This window comes from Eucyclogobius newberryi, unplaced genomic scaffold (assembly GCF_026437365.1).
Source record: "Eucyclogobius newberryi isolate DKJ021-1_F unplaced genomic scaffold, fEucNew1.0.hap1 SCAF_2, whole genome shotgun sequence".
Classification (NCBI taxonomy): domain Eukaryota; kingdom Metazoa; phylum Chordata; class Actinopteri; order Gobiiformes; family Gobiidae; genus Eucyclogobius; species Eucyclogobius newberryi.
This window is the reverse complement of record NW_027315834.1, coordinates 43,627,303-43,642,251: the sequence shown is the minus strand read 5'-3', so window position 1 is coordinate 43,642,251 and position 14,949 is coordinate 43,627,303. Positions and strand designations below refer to the sequence as shown.

Genomic DNA, 14,949 nt, shown 5'->3' with positions numbered 1-14,949 from the left:
ATAACTCTTGTGGCTGATCATTTTGACTCTCGCTTTTAAACCTAAACATTTGCTTCGTATAAAATGAACTATAGTCAAGTAAAATTATTGAGTTATCAGAATAATGGGTTGTTTCACAGATTGAAGTACTTTTATTCTGTTCTTGATTGTTTAAGCCCATAAAAAGGAATCTCAGCATATTCTTTAGCCTCCATTTAGAGTAATGAATGGTTCTTATTCTAATAGCTTGTCTGGCTCTGAGAATAAAATTGAATGGTCTGAATTATCTTAACGCAATTCTCAATTCTTGTTATTTTTCTCTCTCTCTCTAGCATTGACTTTTGTCTCACTTTACCCACAAGACAGAAAAATAATTGTATGTGTCTATTGATTGCACCACTCTTTCTCCCCACAGTGACAGAATACCTTTTCATTTACAGGTTTGGCTTTTAAGGTTTTATTTTTCATCAGTCCTGCCATGAATTATCTCTTACCTAAGCAGCATTAGTCTGTCCCTTGAACACTTTAACTTTTTTATTTTGTTCCTTTCTGAAAATGTTGAGTACAGTAAGTCAGGAACAGCACGAAGCCTGAAGTTAAAACCTATCTATGACACAGTGAAATCAAGCGTTGCCACCTGGGGTACAAGGGACCTGTCCATTTTTCTCCCTTTTCACAGTCTCTGACAGCAAAGCAATTTCCAATGAAGTGGTAGGGTGTATTGCTAGGTGCGACTAGAGTGAAAGAGAGTGGCTTGAAATGTGTAAGTCTTTGAGAAGCAAGGTCTTTAAACCCATTAAAACCCTTTCTAAATTTAAAGGCACAATGCAAATCGGGATGTTTATTTATCCCAGCGCTGTACACAGATTTAGATACAGACGTTGAGCGCCTTTTAGCTGTATCTCAGGTGGAAAACATAAATTCTGCATTTAAAGTGCAGACAAAGCATTAAAAACTACAAAGATCACTGCTAAGATGGTGCTAAGAAGGTTTCTCATGAGAACAAAGTAAGTTGAAGTTCACTTTGTCAATGCCCAATCTTTTCTGCTCTCTAAATCCAAGCCAGGTTGGGCCTTGTTGGTACTTAGAAGGGAGACCGTTGGAAATATGGGTGCCACAGAGGGATAGCATTTGTTGTAGTGCAAATGTTTTTTATGTCTTTATAGGTAAGACAATTCATGGGGTGGGCAAAAGATCATCTTCTTTAGCGTGGTACGGCAATCCGTCTGTTCAGCTTGAAAACAGGGTGCTGCACCTCGTCCATTCAGCGTGCCAGCTCATGTGTGAATAGGAGCGCCCGTCCCTGCAGAGCATCTATGAGGAGGTTACTCTGCTTTAGGCTTATAAGATCCTGAATGAGCCTTTGCATGCTCTGTACCCCGAATATGAGTTATATGAACCTCTGAACCTTCAAGGAGAAGGTTTAGAGTTCCACAATATCACATGAATAGACTTAAGAAATCTTTTGTACCCATGTCTATTAGCTTATTGAATAAGAACAGATAGGTTTTGGATCCTGCAATTGCACCAAATGGCAAATTCAACCTCTTGTATGACTTTTAATGCATTATGGATTGTGTATTTTATTACCCTGCATTGATGGCAGTATGGGTGGCTATCCCAAGACAAATTCCCCAGTAACGGAACAATAAGGTTATTGGTGGTGAGGAGTCGATGGTGTAGATTGGCAGCCTCACTTCTGTCATTCTTTCTCAGGGTAACCGTGGCTACAATAATAGTAATTTACCAACATGTGTGAAAAGAATGAATGTCTGGAAAAGCACCTCCAGCCACTAAAACTGATCAAGTTTGCGGACGACACCACCCTCATCGGGCTCATCTCGGACGGGGATGATGGTGCAGTTCTACACGGCCATCATTGAGTTCATCCTCACCTCCACCTCCTGGAGCCACAGCCAGGGACAAACAGAGACTACAGCGCATTGTACGCTTTGCTGAGAAGGTGATCAGCTGCAGACTTCCATCTCTGCAGGATCTGTACGTCTCCAGGGCTCTGGGACGAGCAGGTCGGATCACAGCCGACCCTTCTCACCCCTCACATTTTCCTACGGGGAAAATAAATCCTATTCTGATCTAATTTACACCATAAACAACTTTCAATTTAATTTTGGGGAAAAAACGTTGTTAAAATGTAACCTTAATCTGAAAACCAGTCGATCTGAATTATATTTAGGTTTGATACAGTCCGTCATATTAGGTGCTTGAAATCCCTGTCAGATAGAAGATCTTTAAAAAATATGTCTTTGTATTATTCTATGTTTTTTTTTTTTTTTTACTGGGCTCATATTGTTGTGCTTGTCACTGTGACTTGCAGAATGTGTTCATCTGTGAAAATCATGCAGTTCTTGCAAAATGCAGCCGAGAGTGAAATTATTCTGATTGAGATTATTTGGGATAAGAAAACAAAACAGCTGTAGATAAAGATTGGAGCAGGTGGAAATGAGCCCAGTTTTATTGCTTTGTACTCTAACCATGCTGAGGCTTTTGATCTGCACACACAGCTTGGTTCAATACTAGTTTCTACTTGCAGATTTGCTTTAATCTGGCCCATTTCCAGGTTCATGCTGCTGAATCCTCTTTCTCATTGCTGCATGGCTGAATGAAAAGCCCTGGGTTGGTCCTGATCCGGACCCCAGCCATTTCCACTTGCTTTCAGATAAACCTGGAATCATTCAGGCAACCAACAATGCCACTGCTGTAGAGTAGAATGTTGTTTAAAAAAATATATTAATTTTATTTACACCAAAAAAACAAAAATGAAAATTCACACTATTCATACTTTTACCCTGAAAAGACCTTTGCAAATTCAATGTTGCTTCCTGTCAGCTGCTAGGTTGTGCATTATAAATGGTACATTAGCATACGCTTGTGTTTGTATGAGTGTAAATGTCAATTTCCGTTGCGTTCAATTCAGAAATATTTAGCTTGCTGCTGTCAGGAGCTGTGGCAGACTGACTGTCTAATGTGATTATCAAACGCAGAGGCATGTTGGGTATGGTGTTGCTGTCTGCTTAATTTACTCACAAACACATTGTCATGGACACGTTCTGTTGAGGCACATTCGCTGTACAGACAGTCATGATCAAAGGCAAATGGAGTGTACAGTGAATGAATGGGCTGGAGAGAAGGGTTTAAAGTAATGAGGCATGACTCGCTGACGTTAAACTGCAGCTGTCAGCTGAATGTGCTTTACTTCAGTTTATTTACATGTATTTTGCACACACTAGTAGCTTTTAAATTGTTCGGGTGTGCATAGTGAATGACTGGTCTTTTGAGTGCTGTTTAAAGTTCAATTTATCCTTATAGGTTTGGACATGTGATATAGGCTATATTGAAATTATGTTATATGTTAATACACTATGAAGTTTATATCCTCTGCTGGGAAGAATACTTAAATTGTATTGGTACTTTCGTGCAGTTTGAAGTCTAAATAGCCTGATCAAATCCTGCAATGTATTCCTTTATTAAATAAAAGTAACTGTATTCTGAATACCCCCAAATGAAAGCCTGTACCAGAATACTGTGACTGTAGAATAGTATTGTGAACATGTATGTTTGTGTAACACTGTTTATATCTAATTATACATAATTGCTGTTGTGTTTTTCTTTCTTTTTGTCTGTCAATTAGTTAAATGCAATAGTGACTAAATTTAATTTCATTGTACAACCTTGGTTTGTTGTCGCTTAGTGGGGGTTTTGTGGTTTCCCCTACAGTCCAACCCAAAATTGATTGATGGAGTGACCGTTGGCTCTAATGTGTTGCACTTATGATGAATTGGTGATGTGTTGAGTGCTTGTGAAGCTTGTAGGATTTTCAAAACCCAGTGACAATAGAAATTGGATAATTTATGCCATATACTACAAGTATATGCATTATGCAGCAAAAACAGAATGTGTTTATAATACGTTCATTTTGGTAAGTTCATGGTAAAAACATATGAAAAGCTGACAACTGGGCAAGGTTTTCAAGATGTTTCTGGATGGGAGCCAGGAAAGTCAACTCTGTTTTAACAACTCTAAAACAGTATACCAAACTTTTTCAGGAAACAACTCTCTTTTTTATAAATAAACACAAACTCAAACTTCATTACGTCTTTTGCAATAGGTGCGAAGTTCAGTTTTGCACGCACACATTTATAAAGGGAAACAGTACAGCAATATGCCTGGCACGCTGTCAACAAACCGACAGTTCGAGCGTTGTGTGAAAGATGTGTATGATTTACCCTGACTGCACAAACTATAACTTTGGCATACATTAAATAGCTTGTTGTTAACTTTCACTTATTCCTCACTGTATAAATTTTCCCTAATGATTTTTATGAAAGGGTAAAGGTGATCCAAATGAACGTAATTTGTTAATTAGTATTGTTCAGTAGGATCAGCGGATTAAATGTTGCAGAGAAGACATCGTATGTATAGCTACTGTATATCTGCTTATGTTTTCATGTGGGTGTGCAGTGGCCTGGGTACTAATTTAGCCAACATGATTAAGTTAATTAAATATGGCATCTATTGCTGTTCTGGTCTGTCTTTAGAGCATGTGCTTTCTCTCACACATGTTCATTGTGTGTCTTTTCAAACTTCACTTTTTTGTTCCTCGCCCTCGACAGTGAACCCAATTTTTATTATGCAACGCAAGAAAGCAAAAAAATAGAAGACAAAAATAACAATTTAACTCACATTGCTATGAAAGTTTTTAATTAAAAAATGACTGTAGGTGACTATTCAGTTATATAAGTTGCAGCCGCCAGAACATTAAGAAAAAAAGGTGATGCTCAAAGAATACATATTAATACACTTAAAATTAGAGGAAAAATAGATAATTTATCGGCAATTTGAAAACTCAAGCGACTGTGACCACGCATGCGACCACGATGATTTGTAATACAAAACAACACGAGTGGTTGTACGGTTATTTAAGCTGGAGTCCCTGATTTTCCAACCACAAAAGGACAAACCCTTTGGCATATCGTTAATATTTTATGCATTCATTTTTCCAGTACAGCTTTAGAATCGCTTTTTTGCAAACCTTTGTAAAGATAAATACTTTATTATATTTCGGTTTTGTTTAGACTTTATTTGCCAGGGACCATGTATAGCATCAGCACCAGATTTAGCTACTGCTACTTTCCATCTGCAGTTCCCTTGCAGGTGCACACAAAGTAAACTTATTATAGATTCCGACAGCATGTGGCAGTCTGATTTTGTCACAAAGTGCTGCTTTTACAAAATACTAAATGGGGGGAACAAAATGTACTAATTTACAAGAAAAAAAAGTACCTCAACTTAAGGTCTAATTTTGTGCTTTTTGTCACTAAATTGTTCTTCTGAAAACATTTGCAGATTTAAAATTTTAAGAATTTATATCAGTATTTGTCAAACCAGGGTGCAAAATGAATTGGGCAACTGTGGCAGAGTGGTTTGTGTATGCTCTCCTTTACTATCTGTCACCATATAGAGGTGAAATGGGGCCTCTAAATGGTTAAACACAAGATATTACATGTGAGACTGAGGCCATAGTTGCAGGACACTACACTAGCCTCCACCCACACTAAGATGATGAATGAGGTGTTTTGTAACTATTTCTGTGCTAACCTTCTGAAATGAAGGACATTTTAGCAACGCAAAGACATGTAGGTTGTCCTTATTTGAAAATAGTGCTGTCAAGGTTAAGTCCTCTGCAGATTGTGAAAAAAACATCTATGTATATCAGGGTATGAACAGTATCTTTTGTTAGACCTGAGCAGAATGCAGTATCTTGTTGCCTGGCTACTCTCTGGGGTGCGATATGGATTCATTTCAACTGTCCAACTTAAATCTTGACATCTCTTTGTCCTTAGAACCCAGAAAGTAACCTCACATTATCAGAAGCAGCATTTGTATTATTATCATCATCATCATTGTTGCTGTTGTTAGTACTATTATCACTGTTTTCATTGATATCACTTTATTTATATCATTACCATCACTATCATTGTCACAACTGTTGCACCACAGTGAAGTAGGGGAATGTAAATACTCTAAAACACACTCAAGCTCGCACCGACAAGAGGTGGTTTCCTTAGGACATCTCTGTCCCAAAGTGGAGACACTTGTAAAATGTCCTCCTTCTTTAGACACTATACATGGCACATCAAACTATTATCCTCACTATTGTTACTGTTTTGTATTTGCAAATGAATAAATACATTTAAAAAAAGAAGCAGCCTTTGTCTGTTTCTCTCCTATCATGAAGGTTAACTGTGTCTTTTCTTCCTCTTAAGGTTACAGTATTTTTAAAGAAAAGACACTGCATGAATCATTCTGAGTCACCGAATGCTGCATTGTATGTGGTAAAATGTATAAAGTTTGTCTTTTATATTTCATTTGACAAATCAGGGGGGACAGTACCACCTCTTGCCACCCCACTCCCCCCAATCCGCTTAATGACTCGCCAAACAATTAAGTCATTTTCAGACATGCATCTAAATCCATGTATGTAATTCCATGTCTTTTTTTAATTTTTTTTTTAATTGTGAATATTTTTGTGTCTGTAGTTAACAAACCTGCCTCCTTTTGTTCACTTGGTTCAGTCCGTATCCGCCGCACATTTGTTGCTCCAGCTGCAGTGCCGCTGCTTCGGCTCTTTAGTATGTAATAACCTAGTGCCTGGATAACTTTGTGTTTTAAATTATTTTTCACATGTTTTTGACCAGTGTACATTATTTAGATGAAAATTCACGTTGAATAATTACATACAAGCTTTTGGACAACACCACAACAGATGCATCAGGGTGTCAGGCATCCCACATAAGCCGGCAGAAGTTGGAGACTGATTGAAGTGAATCATTTTGTACTGTACACATTGTGAGGAGTAATTTGATTGTTTGATTAGAGCCTATAGTTCTGTTGGTGGCTAGCTCAAACTTAGTGTTTCACCCCTGAAACATTTATTGCATATAGTAGAGATTTAAGATTATGCCTTGGCACCTCTGATAGTTTGTTTAGATTAGACAATAACATTATTTTAACACAAAAAGAGTTACCCAAATACGAGCATTGCGTCCATATTTTTCTTCGTTGTTGTCTCTGTGTTTTCTCTGGGATCTCATTTAATGTATTTGTGTTTTATCATACTAAAACACACTAAAACATGTGCTTATATTTAACAATTCAACTGTATAATCTGATGTAGCTGTCATGGAACACTATTATTTGAAGTTGTAGGGTATTGTCATACATTAGAATCTTGGAAAAACACAGAATTGTGATCCGTTGACTTCTTGCCAAGATGTGTGATTAATAACAAGAGATTCTCAGCACTGTTCTGTGCGATCAATCAAGGCTGACCTTTGCATGGAGACATTTATATTATACATCCAGAAACATCGGGGCATTTCCACCCTATGAGCCCATTCTGCTGCAGACAGATGCAGAGTACCGTGAAGTTGGTGTTCATTGGTGAAGACTGTTTATTTCATGGCAGTTCAAGAAGGAAAGGAACACAATCACCCGAGAAAAGTAAAAATGCAAGTAACGTATTTTGCGCACGAAAAAGCGCACCGGATTATTAAGCGCACCATCAGTTATCTGTGTACCATGTGTACTGGTCCATACATAAAGCGCACCGGACTATAAAGCGCATAAGATAAACAAAACAGACAGATAAGTCAGAGTCAGTTGAGCTTTATGAAACGCGTTCAACTCATTCAGATCAACATTGTTCAACATCAAAACACACTCAGCTATCGCTAACAGACACGTTAGCATATTCACAACAACTCCCAGCCTCGTTCAGTTGCAACACGTAAAATACAACACAGTCTGATATCGCTAAAAGACAGGTTAGCGTATTCATAACAACTACCAGCTTCGTTCAGTTGCAACACGTAAAATACATCACAATACACTCACTTTTTCAGTTCATTCCTCGTCATCAAATCCTTCAAATGCGCCGAAGTACATCCCGCATAGCTATGACCAGACGTCCCGATTTACCTGGGACAGCCCCGATTGTTTACGTCCCGTGTCCCGGTTTAATGTCTGCTGGGGCGCATAATGGTAAAAGCAGCCAAAGCGCCGATAGTGCTCCGTGCTAAAATCTCTTTGGTCGTGTGATCCCGCATCTCGGACCCCTCGGCAGTTCAGTGATGATTCCGGCCTTTTGATTCCCACAGTTGACTGATAGTTTAGCCCGTAAGCGCATAATATAAGAGTTCCAATGGTCTCTAGGCAGCAGCCATTTTGGGCCATCACCGGTAGGTGTCTGCGTTGTGCCTGACTGAAAATGTTGTTTACGTTTTGACAAAGTGTCGCGTGTGCCGCGTGCAGGTAGACTACTATTCCCAGAATGCTTTGTAAATATGTTGTTGGGACTTCCGGTTCCGGAGTACTGTAAATATTGTTGCGCATCGGCGTCTCGTATTCCAAATCTTCTTTATACACCATGTACCACACAAAATATCTTCGCGGTCAGTAAGCACAACCAGAAATAAACCATATATTATGCGCACCGGACTATTAAGCGCATGGACGGCTTTTGAGGACGTTAAAGACTTTAGCGTGCGCTTTATAGTGCGGAAAATACGGTATGTTGTTGATGGTCTTTTCTGAATTCAGAGGGAACAAAGACCTCGGGCTTTTGCTGATTTGGTGAAGAGGCTTCAAAGTTTGAGGATAATTGCTTTATTATGTGCCTTGGTGAGACCTCCAAATGCTTTTGTCGTTTGAATGTGAAACACTATGCACAGGCATGAACAAACAACAACAGGGCAAATTACTGGGGCCTGCTGGTTTACACTAGTTTTTACATTTTAGACCCTTTAAAATTATTTGTTTCAGAATGTTCAAAATTGTGGAATGGAGGAAAGTGGAGGCAAAATGATGTGGACCATAATATATTTTCAAAGATTTCCTGCCATTGGATCTACGTGCTGGTTGTTTTAAGTCTTCATAGCAACAAATAAGTCCTGGATTTGAGTTAGTTTGCTTTTCTTTTACAAAGAGTGGAAAAATACTTTTTCAAGCCTCAAAAATGTGTTCACAACATTACTCAACATTTCTACATTGTTGAAAAAATGAATAATGTAAAATACAATATTAAATGTCTTGAATGTTTTTTTTTTTGTTTTTGTTCACCAAGGTCACCCAAATCAACTTCTATGTGTTTAAATGTCGTTGTTGTTTTTTAATAAATAGGCTCTACCATTGCATTCAGCAAAACAATATGTTTATTTAGCCAGACTATTTGGGTTATTAGCTACAATGGTTTTCAAAAAAAGGGTTATGTTTCTTTTTAATGACTTATTTAAATCAGGTTTACCCTTGTGTGACCTTCCCCCCGTTTTCCATTCCTATTCTCCATGTCTTAGAGCCAGTTCTAACATGACGCATAAATTCGGAAGCAATTTTACACCGCATTGCCTTGGCCTCACATCCTTGGATAGTGCCAGCCTCTCTCACGATGAAGCAACTGCACTCTCAACCTGTTTAAGTGCACCAGACCAAGACAGCAACTACAGCTTTCCCAACTCTCTTTTATATGCAGACTTAATAGGACTTTTAATCATGCCCCAAATCTTTACAGTGCACTGATAACTTTATGAGATTGGGTTTTATTATTTATTACCTGCTTAATAGAAGATTGTGTCTCGCATGGCCTGTTCCGAATTTACATTCAAGTTATGAGAATATGTATGCTACAAGTGGCAACGCACCTCACATATAACACTATATTACAGTCATTTGTTTTTACCGTCATTATTCCGGCCAATTAGCATTACGTTAACGTTAACGTTGACATTTCCTGCGTTGTGAGTGTTCAGTTATTGCCTGTCAGAAGTCACGACAGCAAACATCTGCCTCTGCACAACCGTAACCTTTTGCCTGTTCAAATCCAACCCCATATATACTATTCCTCTGTACATTTTAAAAACATCAAAATGTGGCCGCCAATTTCCAAAACATGAGCAGTATCTGTGAAGTACTCCTTCCTAAGCCTGTCCTTACTTCTATCTCAACATATTCTCGTCTGCTGCCTCCACGTCTGCCTCCACTTTTCCTAAACTATAGTAAATTGCTTTTTGTTGGGCTGCCACTGTACCTCTTAACATTTAATGTTCTATTTTCCCCTGCACAAATAATACAAATGGACCCAACAAACAGTGATTCACTATTGACCTGAAGCTACTATAAAATGTAACTCAACTGGAAGTCAAAACGTGTATTACTGGTATCATCAACCTCCGTTTTGTTCATGTCTTCATAGTGAGTAACCCTCCAGCTGTCCAAAGACGTGTGAGATCCAAACAATCACAAACAAATGAATTGAAAGCTACCGTCTGCCGTATGCAGGACATTAAAACGAAATCTTGTTTGATTTTTCGAATTCATGATTTGGTTCTTATTCGCAGTTGGAGGCGTGTTTGGTCCACAAGGAGAGTCTGGGTCAGAGCCAGAAGATGACAACCAGATGAAGTTCTACACAGAGCAGCACAGAGGGCGGAGACGCAGCAAAGGTAATGCCCCATCCCATTACATTATGATAAACATGCTGTGAGACTTTTTCCCAACTGACACTTTTTGAAACTTGGTTAAAGGAATAATGGAGGATTTTTCGCCAATTTGAGAACTGAAGCGGAAGTGCGCATGTGCACTCCCCCCGTGCGGAAGCAGAGAAAAGCCTCGATGCTACACGTGCGTTTGTTTATTAGCGTGACGGATCGCATCGCATCTCTCCTCTCCGTAGATTTCCGTCTCTTCTGAGTCAGCTCAAACTGTCTTTCTCTGTCTTAATTTTGTCCTGTACACTGAGGGAACTATATTACGATAGATCTATGCGCTTAGAGACAGGGAAACATGCTGCTTTCCTGGGGACGAGCCACACGCGGCTGCAGGTGAGCAGTAGGTGCGTTCTATGATCGATACGTGGCAGGACTAATCGGCCGTCCACACCACAAGGAAATGGGACTCAGATTTGGCGCCAAAAAATCGTCCATTACGCCTGTAAATTTGATTATTTGGTTCAAACGTTTGTCTGAACTGGGGCTTAGGTGGTCATATTAATTGGAACATTTCTCATTAGTTCATGCAGTTCTTGGACTTGAGAACAGAACACATGGTAAATTACTTTGGCCCCTAAGTCTATTTCAATAGACTGTAGAAACTCAAACATAACAGCAAAAAATAAGTATTTGTGAGCACAGAAACATCAAACAACAAAGAATGTCACTCACAAATCAAACGGGGACTGTATGAATGTATAGAGACATCCTACAATGTGTAAGTAAATATATATCCAGAGGGAAGACTGTGTGATGAATCAAGAATACACAGCGGTGATGTATTTGCTTTAAATTTTCTTGATAAAATCAAATAAAATACATACATTTATTTAGATTATATTTACAATTACTATTTTCATTTGAATGTATCGGCTGGTCTTAGACAAAAAAAAGCCCAAAAATCATATGTGTAAAGTCTGAATCCAATTGCAGCCAGCACTAACCCAGTGTTCACTTTGAGAGATCAGGACAAAGACTTGAAAAGAGCACTTACAAGCACCTGACCAAAGAGTTTTGATGGTGAAAATGGCTTGTCATGGATGATTTATCAATGAAAAATGACAAATAAAATTTTACTGAGCAATTATTTTGTTATGGAAAACTGAAACTCGGTTTAGGATTTATCACAATGTGTCAAAGCGATTGGAATATATTTTTTTAACATGCCTAGGAATGCCGCCTTTACCATACTGGGAATCAAGATACCCTAAACCGTGAATTATGTTTAAATACATTTTATTCTGGCCTTACTATGAGTATGCAGTGGAGAAGAGAAGAGGTGCGCCTGGTGCTGTGTGAAATGAGGCGGACATTTCTGGAATAGTCAGCGTAGCAGGAAGTAGAAAGGAGCATGCACATCCCGGTGGGCCTGTAAAGTGCTGGGGTTCAGTGTATTCTGTTGTATGCTCAGGGACACTCACAGCAGATATAAGAGCTGAGGTAAGCAGAGGTTTGCTCATCAGTCAAAGAACTTGGAATGGGAAACATGAGTTCTTCATTAAATGGGGATTTTGTCAAACTTGAAAATATGTAAAGACTTCGACATATAATCACCAATATAAACCTTTGTAAACCAGCTATACTTCTTTATTATAGTGACAACACAACTGCAAATAACTGAATGGGATCTTTAATTGTTAAATGCAACATATTAAAAGACTCGACCAAAATCAATTAAAATTGTCTAAGGCAAAGTGGTCATTTGTATAGTCTCTGTTATTATATATATATATATATATATATATATATATATATATATATATATATATATATATATATATATAGGAAATACTGGTATATGATTATGATTATTAAAGTGAAGGCATACATACCAATGTGTGCTACAAAACTTATCTGCCTTGAATGTGAATCTTGAAGTAAGTGAAAAGAGCAAAGATGCATTTAGAGTTTAGTGGATTGTGCTCAGAGCTGGAGTTTCCTTGTGTATCCACGAGAAACAAGAGTAATCTTCCTTTTGTGTCCACATATACCTTTAACGAGTTTGCGTGAGCACTCATGTCTTTGTCTACTCAGTGAGCTTTTAAAATAATTGAGTGGCCCCGTATCACAAGTGCAGCTAAGCCACCCACATCTCAACAGGATTATCTCCTCTACAGTTTCTGCTGCCGACAGCGATGTCCCAGTCCTGTTGCACCTAAGGATTCTAAAGGAGAAAGCAGCTGGTGTCAGAGCTTTACAAATAATCTATCTATTTTGTGTTTATTTTGTGTTTTAGGCTAAATGTCCTTCCCGATACAGTTCTCAACATTTACCTACCTGAGGGTCCTTGTGGTTAGAATGTATTTATTTGAGACATATAGTATGTGTATCTTTATGGGCTCAATGTTGCTTTTAATTTTTACTTTTTCTTCCCTTTTAGGTTCCTTGTCTTAATGTTTTATGTATTCTATTGTTGGGGGGAATCATGTGTTTTTATCCAATCACTATTGTTATTTTATTTCTGCAAAGCACATTGTGTGGCATCAATGTGTGACATGAATGAAATGAAGAAAATAAATAAACAAAAGAAAAATGATAGACTTGTATATTGTAGGAAATAGTTTAAACAGAATATACTTTATTTTCTTATCTTCTACCCTACAGAATATTCATATATTTTCTAACTAATTACTTAAAACAATTCTTTCTATAATCTACTAAAACAATATTTGCTGGCGAGTCCACTTTTGACCTTTGCTAAGTAGCTAAAGACTAAATGCTAATTCCCTTCTCTGCTGCTTCCAAGAGTGAGGTCCTGACAGAGCCAAAGGGCAAACCCAAACAGCTAATCTATAACCCTGTCAGCGCCGCACTCTGCTTCCCCAAACCTTTGTATTCTGTTTCATTTAGTCAGATTTGAAAGTGAAAGCGCTCTATTCTGTAGTTCTACTGAATGGCAAGTTTAAAATCTGTTATTGTCAACGATGTTCATGTACAGTACAGTCTATTGTTTGATTTATTTGACAAACAGGCTCACGTCTGTCTTTTGTCTCTCTGTGTGTGTGTGTGTGTGTGCGTGTGCGTGCGCGTGTGCGTGCGCGTGCGCGTGTGCGTGTGTCTGTGCGTGCGCGTGTGCGTGTGTGTGTGCGTGTGTGTGTGCGTGCGCGTGTGCGTGTGCGTGTGCGTGTGCGTGTGCGTGTGTGTGTGCGTGCGCGTGTGCGTGTGTGTGTGCGTGTGTGTGTGCGTGCGCGTGTGCGTGTGCGTGTGCGTGTGCGTGTGCGTGCGCGTGCGCGTGCGCGTGCGCGTGTGCGTGTGTGTGTGCGTGCGCGTGTGCGTGTGTGTGTGCGTGTGTGTGTGCGTGTGTGTGTGCGTGTGCGTGTACAGGACCCCCCCACAGCCCTCTGAATAAGGTGACCTTGACATTGATCACCATCAGCACATGTGTCAGTGCCATTGTGTACGCGGCGCAGGACTCGTGCCCCCTCACTGTCAAAGTCACCCTGCATGTGCCCGAGCACTTTGTCGCAGATGGTAAGTCCAGCGCATTCATTAGACCTTGAAACAATGTGCCACCATTATATCCTTGTACATTTTATTTCTGTCTTAACCAGAGGTAGATGAACAACTTACACCCAAACGTTAGCGACAACTTGGACTGTGGTTACAGTTACTACTGCTAATACGATAGTCAGGTGTGTCTCATGCCAATCCAACAGAAATGCATTAAATCATGTCTTTTAAAAGAATTAGCTGAGATTCAATTCTCAGAAAAATGTGAACTATCAGTCAAAGGAATCACAAGATTACCTTATGTGCATATTTGAAAGTTCAAGTCATAACCTTTTCCAGTTTTATTTTAATCAGTTCTTTTTGTATAATTTTTACTCTAAATGGTATTCAAAATATTACCTATATTTCAATATATTGCTCACCTCTACCAGGAATCCAACTATTTACTAGAAATATCTTTGTAGTAATATCTTTACAAATCCTTCAACCATACAGAGCCTGTCAATGTTAAGTTATCCCACTGGCAAAAGGGATGAGTGTACTTGGTTTATTAGTTAAAATATTAGTCTGATGAAGGTCCAGTAATTGCCTTACTAGACCCCGGACTAAATACGGTATGTTTGAGAATATGAAGCTTTCTCCAATGGACTTTGATTATATTCAGTTGTATCCACGGTCGGTTACATCTGTTGAACGCCTGGATAGTGGATATACGTTCCTCTGTGTAATGAGGCGTTGTGTAAACCCATCACTTTAGTTGTCACAGTATAGAATCAGCTACTGGGGCAGAGTAGTGTTTTGTCACAGTCGGACACACCATTACAGCATAAAGCCCTACAAAAATACCCACCACAAGAATGATTTGTGGTTTTCAATTACAACGGAATGCAATGCCATCAGCCACCTCTTCAAGACACAATAGAGAGGAAATAAATAAATAATTGGCAGGAACTTTTAA

At 38.9% G+C, this 14,949-nt stretch overlaps 1 protein-coding gene and 1 long non-coding RNA gene across 3 annotated transcripts in view; one reads left to right on the top strand and one right to left on the bottom strand.

Moving 5' to 3' along the window:
* Positions 1-14,949, top strand: part of LOC140366915 (astrotactin-2-like) — a 259,612-nt gene that overhangs the window by 99,616 nt on the left and 145,047 nt on the right. For both annotated transcript variants that reach the window (XM_072453128.1, XM_072453126.1), the window contains exons 5-6: positions 10,392-10,496; positions 13,866-14,012. In XM_072453128.1, coding sequence (XP_072309229.1) covers positions 10,392-10,496; positions 13,866-14,012 — 252 coding nt within the window. The remainder of the gene's footprint in view (positions 1-10,391; positions 10,497-13,865; positions 14,013-14,949) is intronic.
* The window catches only part of LOC140366921 (uncharacterized), a 262,861-nt gene that overhangs the window by 139,253 nt on the left and 108,659 nt on the right, over positions 1-14,949 (bottom strand). The window lies entirely within an intron of this gene.